General features: G+C 43.0%; 1 protein-coding gene across 1 annotated transcript; it reads left to right on the top strand.

The window, feature by feature from the left end:
- Nucleotides 1–904: 904 nt before the first annotated feature.
- Nucleotides 905–6,872, top strand: IGFBP1 (insulin like growth factor binding protein 1). Its single transcript, XM_079300915.1, has 4 exons — nt 905–1,369; nt 2,916–3,094; nt 4,691–4,819; nt 5,959–6,872. Exons 1-4 carry the CDS (start codon nt 973–975, stop codon nt 6,094–6,096), a joined length of 843 nt encoding a protein of 280 aa, XP_079157041.1. The 5' UTR covers nt 905–972; the 3' UTR covers nt 6,097–6,872.
- Nucleotides 6,873–12,149: the final 5,277 nt, after the last annotated feature.

The following is a 12,149-nucleotide window of genomic DNA, read 5'->3' as shown; positions in this document are numbered from 1 at the left end:
GCTATTTCAAGCTTGGTACATACTGTGAATACCAGGATAAAATAATCTGTTCAGCGCAGTGAAGTTTGAGCACTGGAGTGAGAACTGTTGCAGGCAGAGGAGAAGAGGAAAGATTTCCCACCTGCACCTCCCCTAGGTGATACGTGAGGAGATGGAGAGGGTTGAAAGGATAGACAGAAAAGCAGCTATCTCGTTATTTTTTAACTGTTTGACAAATACTGGTTTCCCCAAGTGCGTGTTTTGAGGGCTGATGCTCCTGTCACCCCGGAGCAGCCGAGGCGCAGGAGATCCTGCTTCAGCCGCGGATTCCCAGGATGAATGCAGGCACTCGTACGTGCATGTGTGCAGCAGTTCCCAGATCCTGATGGCTTTATTGCCCTGGAGGCCTCCTCTTCGGCGTGTCACTCTACTCCTAACCTCCAGCCACATGACGAAAATTAAACAAGGGTTTGTTGCATTTGTTGCCGTGGAAATACGTACCCAGTTGCTTCAGTTTCAATGGGATTTCCCTCCTCCTCTCTCCCCTCCCCTTGTTTTTTGAACATTTACATCTTTATGAACAGTCAAGAACGGGAGACGTTTGTGACAAGCAAAGGGGGGGGGGGGGGATGGCCCCCACTCATCCACTCCCTTCTGCCAATTCTGTCTCCGGCCCCCGCCACATTTTTCCTTGTTAACTGTGTTGGGGCAAAGAGGTGGGAGTGAGGGAATTAAAGCATTCCTGCATGTCTGGAGGAAAGAAAATAGATAAAGGGGGAAAGTGAAAGGGGAGGGGAAGAGTGGCCGGGGACTTGAACTGCCAGTGAAACGACGCTTCTCGGGCCCTCCTGCTCAGATAATAGTTAACTCGGGGTTAAAGATTAATACCCGGGCACAGCACCGTATAAATGGCCCGCGCAAGCCGAACGTGTGTGAAGTGCCTCCTGCTCCCCAGGCCGCCGAGCTGCCCTTCCCCGGGCCCTGCGAAGCGGCATGAGCGGCCGGCAGTGCGCGCTGTGCCGGGGCTGCTCCGCGGCCCGCCCGCTGCTCCCGCTGCTCCTCCCGCTGCTCCCGCTGCTGCTGCTGCCGGCGCCGGCCCGCGGCTCGCAGCCCGTGCTCTGCGCGCCCTGCACCCCGGAGCGGCTCGCCCTGTGCCCGCCCGTGCCGCCCGAGTGCCCGGAGCCCGCCCGGCAGCCCGGCTGCGGCTGCTGCCAGGCCTGCGCCCTCGGGCCGGGCCAGCCCTGCGGCGTCTACACCGCCCGCTGCCGCCTGGGGCTGCGCTGCCACGTCCCGGCCGGGGAGCCCCGGCCGCTTTCCGCCCTCATCCGGGGGCACGGGACGTGCCTGCCCGCCAGCGAGGCCGGAGGGACGCGCTCGGAGGAGCCGGCAGGTACGGCGCCATGGCGGCCCCGCTGCGCCGCGCCCCTCACGGGCCGGGAGCTGCGGCACGGCCCCCGCCCCGGGCAGGGCGGGATCCCAGAGCCAGGAGAGGAACAGCGGGGGAATTTAGGCAGGCGTCTGAAGAACAGGGAGGCTTGGAATGCGCTTTCCAGGGAAACGTGCTCTGACCTGTTCCCAGAGAGGTGCATCCCGGTGAGATGCTCGCAGCAAGCTGGTAGGGCACAGCCTGAAAGCTCAGAAACCCTAAAGCGCAGAGATGGGACAATGCAGAATAACTACAGTGAAGTGTCTGGGAGGCTGCAGACAGTTTTTCTTTAGTAGCAGACAGTAGCTGGAGTAGGACAAATGCTTTCTAGGCTTAGGTTATGTCCATCTCTAAAAGTCGTGACAGAGAATGAAGAGACTTTGTGCTTGAGTTCATTTCAGGAATAAAATATACCTGGAGTGCTAGAAGCATCTTTGAGTATATAATGGGCTGGAATTTCTTCAGTGTTATATCATTATTTTCCAATTATTATTTTTTCATCACCACTACTGCTATGTCCATTAAGTGGTGATTAAGGTAACTCGGTAGCATTACAAGAATAGTCATAATTGTCTCGAAATAACAATAGCCATTAGTAGAAGTAAGTGGAGTTTCTCTTGTACTTGAGGGGGTGGGGAAGGCAGAGAACAGTAACTAAACCAAGTATGCTACCTGCATTTGATTTGGTTTGATTCTTTCCAGAGTTCGCTTGCTTTCTTCCTTCCTTCCTTTCTTTCTTTCTTCCTTTCCCTCCTCAATTTCTCATCTGCATTTTTTTCTTGAACATCGTCAAAGGGTGTTTTTTTAGTCCATTACCTGTTTACAGCCTTGATCCAGCAAGTAATTCAGACACATAAAAACTTTATCCTGTGATGAATTGCATGCAGTTGCAAAGAGGTTTCAGTGGAACTGTTCACACATGCTGATTTAGGCACTGGCATGAAGGCCATGATCAGGCAGAACCAAACATTTTCTGCCAGTCCTTTGCTATTTGGTCTGCTGCAGCCAGCATGAGCTGCTTCTGGCTCCTGTGAATTGCTACCCTTTCTTATTTACGAGGCAAGAACAAAGCACAGGATGCCATGGGATGAGGTCTTGACCATTTCCTCTCATGAATAAAACCAGAAATACATCATGCTGACAAAAATCTAAATTTATTACAAGTTTAGCTTGTCTTTTCTTATTTAGCCAAGTTTCTACAACCCACCGTAGTCAAGAAAGTTTTTTTCACTTCTAACAGACTGGCTGCAGCTTCATCTTTGGGATTCAAGTAATTTTGAAAGATCATAAAATAACCAGCTTGTTAGACAATAGCTGCTGAGCCCTTCTATGAACTTACTACCAACATATAATTTGCCATACTGCACATGTTATTTATTCTTAATAATGGATCTGTCATATATATTACTCTTTTTTGTTGTTGTTGATCTTTCTCTTCATCTTTTTAAACTTTGAGAAATAAATGCAAAATTTCACTGAAGATGTTCACCTTTATATCATTCTCTTCCAGATTCTATAGAACCTGATGATATGCCTTTGGAAAGCACTGAAATAACCCAGGACCAGCTGCTGAACTATCAGTTGATGTTTCCCATAGGCCAGGATAAATCCATTCCCTGGAATTCCATCACTGCATATGAAAACATGAAAGCGAAGAGAATATCTGAACTGAAGAAATTGAAAGAGAAGGTGGGCTTTCTTTGTAAAACTTTCCGAGACCATTTCAGTAGACCCTCACAAAAAAAAATTCTATCAGCAACATTGAGATGTCAGTATTTTGGGTAGCTGGCAAACCAGATTTTAGCATGTGCTCATCAGATGCTTGAGGAACAGACAAAAGATCTGGAGCAATAATAACAGCCATGCATTGGGTATGTCCTACACAGAGTTCATGCAGAGGCTGAATGTTTCACCATATTTATGATCAGAATCTGGCCCCTTAATTTATAGGAATCTATATTAAATTCTTGTACTCCTTTTTTGGCTTAGTTAAGAAAAGGCATTTGTCACTGGTCTAAAACACAGAGAAATAAAAGGGAGCCCTTCCATGTAGTTATTGATGAAACACCAATGCAAGACAAAATGTGATTGTCTCTGATCACAAGGAAACACTGTCAAGTACATTCATGTAGAAAGACAAAAGCTCAACAATTGAAGTGGGGTTCGACATTGCAAAATCCTAGTGGGTAAGGAGGGTGTAGGGCCTCTGCAAGCAGGTTTGTGTTCCACTTGAGGGCACCAGAGAACCACTGTTAGACCAGTCCTGGGCAGCAGCACCCTGCATTACAGAGCTGGGTTGGTAGCCTGGATTCATAATGGTCACTGACAAAATGGGAAAGAAAAAGAAAAGATACACTAATCACTGCCCTACCTTAGGAAGCCTCATTCCATATCCAGAACAACACAACTTAATCACTGATTTAGTTTTAACTGACATGCACATGTGCTGTTAGCTGCAGTTCTGATTTTTAGGGCTTCTTCTTTTCTCACCCAGAGACACAGATAAACCCACAGACTGGAATATGACAGCTTATGTGAGATGCTAACGTGGGGAGGTTTTGCAGAAGCAGAAGTTATGTTTTCACTCAAAATTAGAAATATTTGTTCCATCACTTGTCCTGTCTTGTACTGAGTCAAACATATTAGGTACTATTGATGTACAGAAATTGTGACTTCGAAAAAGAGAGCCAGCAAATTGTGAAAACAGTGATATATTGCAAACAGTTCTTCATTGCTAGTTCCAAGAACTTTGGGGTTTGGTTCCAGAGCTACATAATGGCTCCATGTTGCTTTGGCAACGGTTCTGTCCTGTACAAAAGATAACAAACATTCAGATGTTTGTTCTTGCACCATCTATATATGTCTTGCACCTATCCTCCATATATCAACAGAGCACAGGGTCATGGCAACCTGGAAAACTTGACCAATCTCACGTACCAGTCTTCTAACGCCCATCTGCCCATAACAGGAGAGATTGTATCCTCTCAGCAGTAATGTGTTTACTTAGTGCAGGTTAAATTTTCTTGAGTGGCAATTTAAGGACTAAAATCCCCATGTTTATGAGAACAGAAAAAACCTCAAAGAATAAAAACAAAGGTTTGAATGCAACACCAGAGTTTTCTGGCTGTGCTCCTGCAGAAGGAAGAAAAACTGCATGCAAAACAGTCGGGTGTAGACTTTATGCCTAATAAGTATTTTCAGCTTTTTGTTGTCTATATTCTGATCATATTTTGTGTAGTTGATTTCCTTGAGATTTTGGTATTCACTGTCCTGGTATTCTTGCAGGGTCCATGTCAGAAGGAGCTCTACAGAGCCCTGTATAAATTGGTGAAGGCCCGGCAGAGAAGCAGAGGGGAGATTTACAAATTTTACTTGCCCAACTGCAACAAGAATGGATTTTACCACAGCAAACAGGTGCGTGCCTTTTCCCCCCCCTCTCTGCTCTCAGCAGTCCTGCAGCTAGCCCGATACAGCCAACCCTTTCACAGCCCTCAGCTCCCCTGCTCACAAGTTTTCAGCAGGTTGTGAAAATGGGGATACTTAGTAGTGAGAGCAGATGGTCCATCCTTCTCTTTGAGGTGAGCTGCATGCTGTTGGCTCTCAGAAATAAAGGCAGGAGTCTTTTCCCTTCACAGAACAGGTGCACTTAAAGTCTTTTCCAAAATATTTTAAACTTGTCTGCTCCCATGTATTTGATTTGTTAGCATACATTCAGTTGACATTATTTCATAGTATCTGCCATATTACCTGCCAAAACCCATTAAATATATAATAATCACTATGTAAAAAGTGGGCTCTCAGCTTGCAGGCAGTGGAAAACCTACATAGGCAGTGAAAAAAAAAACAAACTCTTTGGAGCAATATTAACCTTCTGAAAGCCTAACAAAAGTACTGATTTTTGTCACCTGTGGATTAGGTTATTTGCTCATTTTCATTATACCCTCAAAAAAATCTATTGCAAGTTACAGTGAGAGTAATCTGCAAAACTAACTAAACCTCTGAACCTCAAGCCACACCCTGTAACCACAGGTCATGCACACAAATTTAGTAGGTCTGCATAAATCTGTGTCACCAAGACTCCTTGGTTTTGGGCGTGGCATCACGGTGTGACTCACAGACACTGTGACCTGGGATCTAATCAAGCACAAACAGAAACCTGTTCAAGCACCTCCCCAAGAAAAAACCCAAAACATCCTTGTGTGAAGAGAGAAAATTCAATCACTGCTCTCACCCTATGAAATTGTATATTATGCCATCATTCCAGTTCTCACACTGGCACAGGAAGATATTGCTGTTTTCTACTGCTGTTTACCAAGGACTGGACAGTCTTAAATCTGAAGTTGCTGTTGTGATAGCTGAGCTTAGGTCTTGGTTCCCTTAACAAGTGTGTTATTTAGAGGCTATGCAGACCACTGTATTCAAAACAAGCCTGTCCATGGCAGGTCCCCACCTTCTGATCCTAATTCTGTCCTACACCTCTGTTGGCAGTACCTCACAGGTAATCTTACAGTTATTTATTGTGATTTTTTTTTTTTTTTTGTCTAATAATCTAGTGTGAAACTTTACTGGATGGAGAATCTGCTGAATGCTGGTGTGTCTATCCAAAAAATGGCAGAAGAATTCCTGGATCTCCAGAAATTAAAGGAGACCCAGAATGCCAACAGTATCTCAGCTCACAAGACTACAACTAAACTCCAAAGTTTTTCACACCAAGTTTTCTGTTGGGCCTGTTGTAGCCAGGAACTATTCCAATCAGGAGCCATTAAGTCACTAAGGTAGTCTTGTGCACCTGATTTTGAGTGCATGAGTAACCCCATAAAGTAACATTTTTACTGCACTGAGATTGCCTACATGTTGAAGTGACAAATGTGAACAACTTCAAGATCAAATCCTATAATCTTGTATATTTTATTTGTATAATATTATATATAACCTCATATGTAAAGCTGATGAATTATTTATTTCGCACTGCATGTATTTTTGTGTTGTTACTAATTTATATTCTCAAACACTTCATAACTTTATATTTAAATACTTAATATTATTGTGCTTAAATATATGCATCATGTTGGAGGAATGTTGCAACTTAAGACTTCAAATGGCATAACTATTGGGAAAAATGGCTTGTAAACTTGCATTTTTGTACTATGTATTTATAGATGTAAAACTGAATTTTTAAAAATAGATTTCAGTAGAAAGCATGCTTAGAAACTTATTTAAAACCTGTTTTGTGAACATATTGTGTTACTTTTGCACCTCTGTTTCAATGCCAAGCTGTTTCTTAAAAAAGAGCAATTCTATACTGAACCTCCTGATGGGACAGTATTTGTATCTATTTTTTAAACATATGCACTGGATAAATGGCAAAATACAATATGATATTCTGCACCACCTTTGGCAGGTTTAAGTCGTTCACAATGTTGACAATATAATTTAAAATGAGCTATTAAAAGTTTTCTACTCTGCCCTTGTCTCTTGTTTTCTGCATGTTTCCATTCAGCAGTCTGACCTCAGCAGGAAAACAGGCAAAAGTCTTGCAAATCTGCCTCCTGAATGCCATGGTCCTTTTCCCCTCAGTGAGTTTCCTTCTTTTGGTCTGCCTGCCCCGTTCCCCTACTCCTGTCCTCTCCAGTCCCAGCTATGCCATGCAAGCCTCTGCCTTGGGCAAAATAGCAGACTCCAAGGGAAGTTATTAAAAGATTTTCTGGATAGGAAAGCTGGATTCCTGTCTCCACTCAAAAGCCCAAGGCAGCAGCATTAATACATTTACAAGATAACATCAAGACTAGAAAGAGCCATTTCCTGCACAGAAAGTCAGAGGTTATAAAAAAGAGGCTGGGAAAAACTCAGCCTTACACTTTTCTCTGAAAATAGAGAAGAAGGTACTCGTGGGTTGGGATATGGTCCATTTCCCTCCCCTACATGTTCCTTTGACTTAGTGATTGCAGAGAAAAAGAGAATGTAAGTGACTGCCCTTCTGGCCTCAAGCTGATTTTGTCCATGGAGAAACTGGTGTGGGAGTAAGCAAGTCCCAGAGGTGAAAACAGTCTGCACCAACTCTGCCTATGAAAACAGCTGGGGAGGAGAGGGATAACATTTTCTAAGAGTCTGGCAGAAGTGAAAGCCTAAAAGCTCTTGCTGTTTGTTGGCACAAACTTTGAGTTTTAAATGGGAGAGGGAAGGTGCTTGTTGAGACTGCAAAGCGAAAGTGTGGGGAATCTCTGCTCTCCCTGTCACGTTTCTGTGGCTTCATACAATGTGCTTGCTGATTGTGGTGGCTGTATCTGCTCACCAATGTCTGCCAATCTGATGGAGGTCTATTGAACTGCTCTAGATTTTACAAGTATGGATATCCTACTAACCTCCTTTGTGAAGTTTTTTGAGATCTTCCCTCAGAAAGCAGTGCAAAAAAGCAGTTCATGGTATTGGTATTGTAAGTATCTAGCATACCTGTAATTTGCTACTGTGAGACCTGGCTAAATCCGTGTTACAGCACCACATTCACTATGTCCAAATGCTTGGCAGTCATTGTATCAAAATAATGAAGAAGCAGCAAATTTTGAAGTCCTTTTCAGGGATTCTACCCAGCACTGAACAATTGTCATGGCATTGCCAAGGGAAAATGGCAAAGGAAGGAGGGGAAATCTGTCTCACAGCTACAACACACTCTTAAGAGTAGTGTGACTGCTCTCACCCCACAGAACTCATGTAAAGGTTTATCTTTTAAGAGTAGAAATTGATTTTTTTTGTTGGGATAATTATATATATATATATAAGGCAAACATTCATAGTTTATGTAAAAATAGTCTATTTGCAGAATAGCAATCCAGTGGAGAACTACTTCTAATCTTTTACAGGGTGGAAGGTTCCCATCCTAGCTCTAAGAATTTGGATTTTTCAGTGGGGGCAGAGGTTTAGAAGACATACCTTCCTCTAATTGTTAAGTGCCAGAAGCAAAAGTTACTTTGCACAACATGCAGGAATGACAGGCCAATTTCTCACAGGTGTTTAGCCCCTTACTTCCCACTGAAAGTGGAAGGGGAGGAGTGCCTCCATATCTGCAATCTGGCCTCCTGTGACATCTTGCCAGGACTCACTGGGACAACATCTGCTCAGCTGTTCTGGGATGAGCTGTCTGACTAGGACCAGACTCTTCTGTATACTGGAATTAGGACTAATGCAAGGAGGAAAAACAGACAAATTTTATCTTCCCTATAAAAATGCTGCTGGGAGCTTGGACTACATTTACACCATAGATGACACACGCCTTGCTTTGTCCTAATTTTTGTGATCAGCCTCAAACATCAGGGTGAAAAATCAAAGGTCTTCAGTTTTTCTTGTTTTATTTTTTCTGGTTGAGGAGCACTTTGGTTTTGTTGTTTTGGTGGTTTTGGGGGGGATTTTTTTATATTTTTTGGAGGGGCGTTTTCTTTGTTGTTGTTTTCTTGGGACTCTTTTTCTTTTTCTTTTTCTTTTTCTTTTTCTTTTTTTTTTTTTTTTTTTTTTTTTTTTTTTTTTTTTTCTTTTTTTTTTTTTTTTTTCTTTTTCTTTTTCTTTCTTGCTGTGATGGTTGCTCCTGTGCCAGCAAGCCAAGCCTGGTGGAAATGAGTGGGCAAACAAGGAAAGTGCCACAGGATACCCAGCAGCTCGAGTTGCCTCCTGTATATCTGGATGTATAAAGGGTATCTACTGATCCTTGTTATTTTTGCCCCCTCCCTTCATATTCACTTACATTCCTACTATTCAACCTAAAAAGAAATTAGTTGGTGGGAGGGTCTTCGATGAGCATCTGTGATGTTTGGTTCATGTCACCTGAGAACGTACCTACCCAGTTTGTGCTTCTTCCTGCCAAAACCCTGTCAGGTTTGCTGCAGCAGGGTTTTTTCCAGCCATGCCTCCTCCTGCCCATGGCCTTCTGCCAGCTGCAAAATGCTCATAGCAAAGAAATGAGGTCACTGCCCTCTGCACTTCATTTTCTACCCATTGTTTCCCCTCAAGCTGTGCAAAGGCAACCAAAAATCACCTGGTACTGGGCTCTGCTCATACTGAGTCAGTTCTGCTCACTGGTTTGCTGAACAGAAGAGACACATTTGTGTCAGCTAGAGCTGGCAGAAAGTGAGGGAAGAGAGAGGAGAAGAGAAAGAAAATGGTGGCAAAGGGCAGCCAACCCTAACACTGAAAGCTCATCAGCATCTCTGTTACTTCTCTAATGTAAGAGCAAGTGCTTTGGAAAAGGAAATCTTAGGGAGCAACTTCCTGCAGACCTAGTCCAAAATGCAGTTAGGTATTAAGCACATGAACATTTAGCCTTTTACTTTACAAACAAACATTCCTTTGATCTTGCACTTGCTAATGTGAGTCTTAAACACAGAAAAATATTAAAAGGTAAACTGAAAATGCATCATATATAGCTTTCTTTCCTCAGGGAGAAGAAAAGTGGGATGAAAAGGAATGGCCCATGGCAGAGACTTGTCGCAGGATTTAATGCATTTCTGGAAAGCACTCAGCCCCCATAGCACTAGATATTACAAGGGAACCCTAAAAAAAGCTAAACAGAGCAGGTTTTTTTTCTGCAGAGTCAGAAGTAAAGATGCTTGTGCCCTACCAACAGTCTTGCAGCACTGACCTTTCAGAATTGTTATTTTTCTACGCACATCATTGCTTTGCTATTGAAGCAAACAACACCTATGTCTAACCCCTACTCAACTAATAATAATAATAGCAATAATAATAATAATACACTAAAATAATAAATAAAAAAGCCTTTAAAATAAAAGATCCAAACTACTCACTCCAATCTAGACTCTGATCATGCTGCAAATTGAGTGGTCAAGTTCTATGTGTATCTTTAGACAACAGTTTTGAAGTAGGTCTACTTTTCCTCAGTTATCACTCCACTGATAAACTACTAGCCTAAACAGTCTCTCCAGGCTGCACTGAAGACAGGTCTCATGTTTTCTGGTTTTTTTCTTACTGACTGATCACCCTATATTACCTAGCCATTTTTATGTTGAAACTGGGAGGGTACAAAGAAAGAGAGGATCTTTTGGGAATACAGTTGCTTTGCTCTGTATTACCAGTAAGTACCATAAAACCAGCATTGGAGCAGGAGCCCAGACATACCACACTTGCACTCTGAGTAATGAAAATAGCTCTGATGATAGCTCTGCCAACAAACAAAGGTCTTATTTTCCCCCCTTTTCTCCTCCCTTGACTTAAAACTGCCCCCAGAGAGCAAAGTTCATTGGCAAGGAAGCTACCGTGAGGGTGCAGGGAGAGGGGCAACATCTCATGAGAAAGATGAGGGAGAAAGGGTGGATGTTACAGCAAGGTTAAATGAATAAATTTAAATTTAGTCCATTCCAGATCATGGCTGTTTTATTTCGAAAAAGTTCCTGCTCATCTTTTCAGACTCCCTCTTGTATTATCAAGTCTGAGTGGCAGCATGGGCAGCCCAGCAGAGACAAGGGCAGGCAAGGGAAGGCAGGGGCTGTGCACGTGCTTGACTCCTTGCTGCTTTGTCACCAGCCACCTTTTCCACTGGGGACAGTGCCTGACCAACAGACACAGCTCTTCCAGCAGAGCCTTTGTGCTGCAGTCCTGCTATGCTGAGACAGCACAGGCAGTCTTCCTCTTGCTCTCTGTCTACTCCAACCAAGACATAAGCTGACAAAGAGCAACCTATTTGTGCCTATACTGAGGCTTTTAATGGCATAATTATTTAAATAGTGATAAGTGATTTTTTTCTCTCTCTCTGGCTGACAATGCTTTGTAGTTCACCAGGCTGATGTGGAGATGCTAAAGGTTTTTTGGAAAAGCATCTGAGTGTGGGATATCTGTGGAGGCCTAGAGCAAATCATGGCTATAATAATGATTTTATTTCATATCTTTTCTTTGCCTGCAGTTTCTGTTTATTGCTGCTTTGGCAGCTAAGCTCTTACCATTTAGCCCCAGCAAGGGAACAGAAAAAGATCAGCAACCAATAGTTTGGTAATAGGAGCTGTAGAAATGTGTCGCAGGATCTGAGGGCTGAAGATTGTGTGCAGCACCCCTGTGATAAAACAATAATCAACTTTCCAAGCTCAGTTAGGTCTTTTTTACTGAGTGCAAATTACATGGATACGTGGATACAAGGAAACAAGTTTTACCTTGAATATTCTTGGTATGGCACAAGCAGGCAAAAATAGTCTCTGCTGTCTAGTTGCAAGGAATGAGGGAAATGCACTACTCCACTTTCAGAAGGAATTACCACAAATGGCTATGGGAAACAGTCCTTCTCAATGGCATTTTCTTCAGAGCTTTTCAGATTAGGCAATTTTTCTTCATGAAACTGCAGCTTCCCTCTGTAGAGAGAATCTTGCTACCTTTCTTTCCATCCCCACTCATGGAGAGAGAAGCGAGATAAAATTAGCCTTGACAGAGAAAGGCTCCTAAGGAATTTGGATAGGTCAGCAGAAGTGGAAAGCCAGAATGCATACAGCAGCAGGACATGAATTCTGCAAGGATAAACTGAGATTTGCAGCATTGCCCTCTGCTTTTGCTAATACCTAGTCTCTATTTTTTTCAGCAGCAACATTCCACCTTGAAGTTATTTGCATTTCTTAACACATGTATAGGGTAAAAGCAAAAAGAAAGGGTTTTTAACGGGATTTTCTCTAAGGCTCCTGCAAAATCTGAACTGGAAGGAGTAAATAAAATGCAGTTTTAAAATTAAAGCTTTTTCTGGTGAACAAGAAATTTGCAC

This window comes from Erithacus rubecula, assembly GCF_903797595.1.
Source record: "Erithacus rubecula genome assembly, chromosome: 3".
In the NCBI taxonomy this organism is placed as follows: domain Eukaryota; kingdom Metazoa; phylum Chordata; class Aves; order Passeriformes; family Muscicapidae; genus Erithacus; species Erithacus rubecula.
Note: the sequence above shows the minus strand (reverse complement) of the source record. Positions and strands in the feature narration are given on the sequence as shown.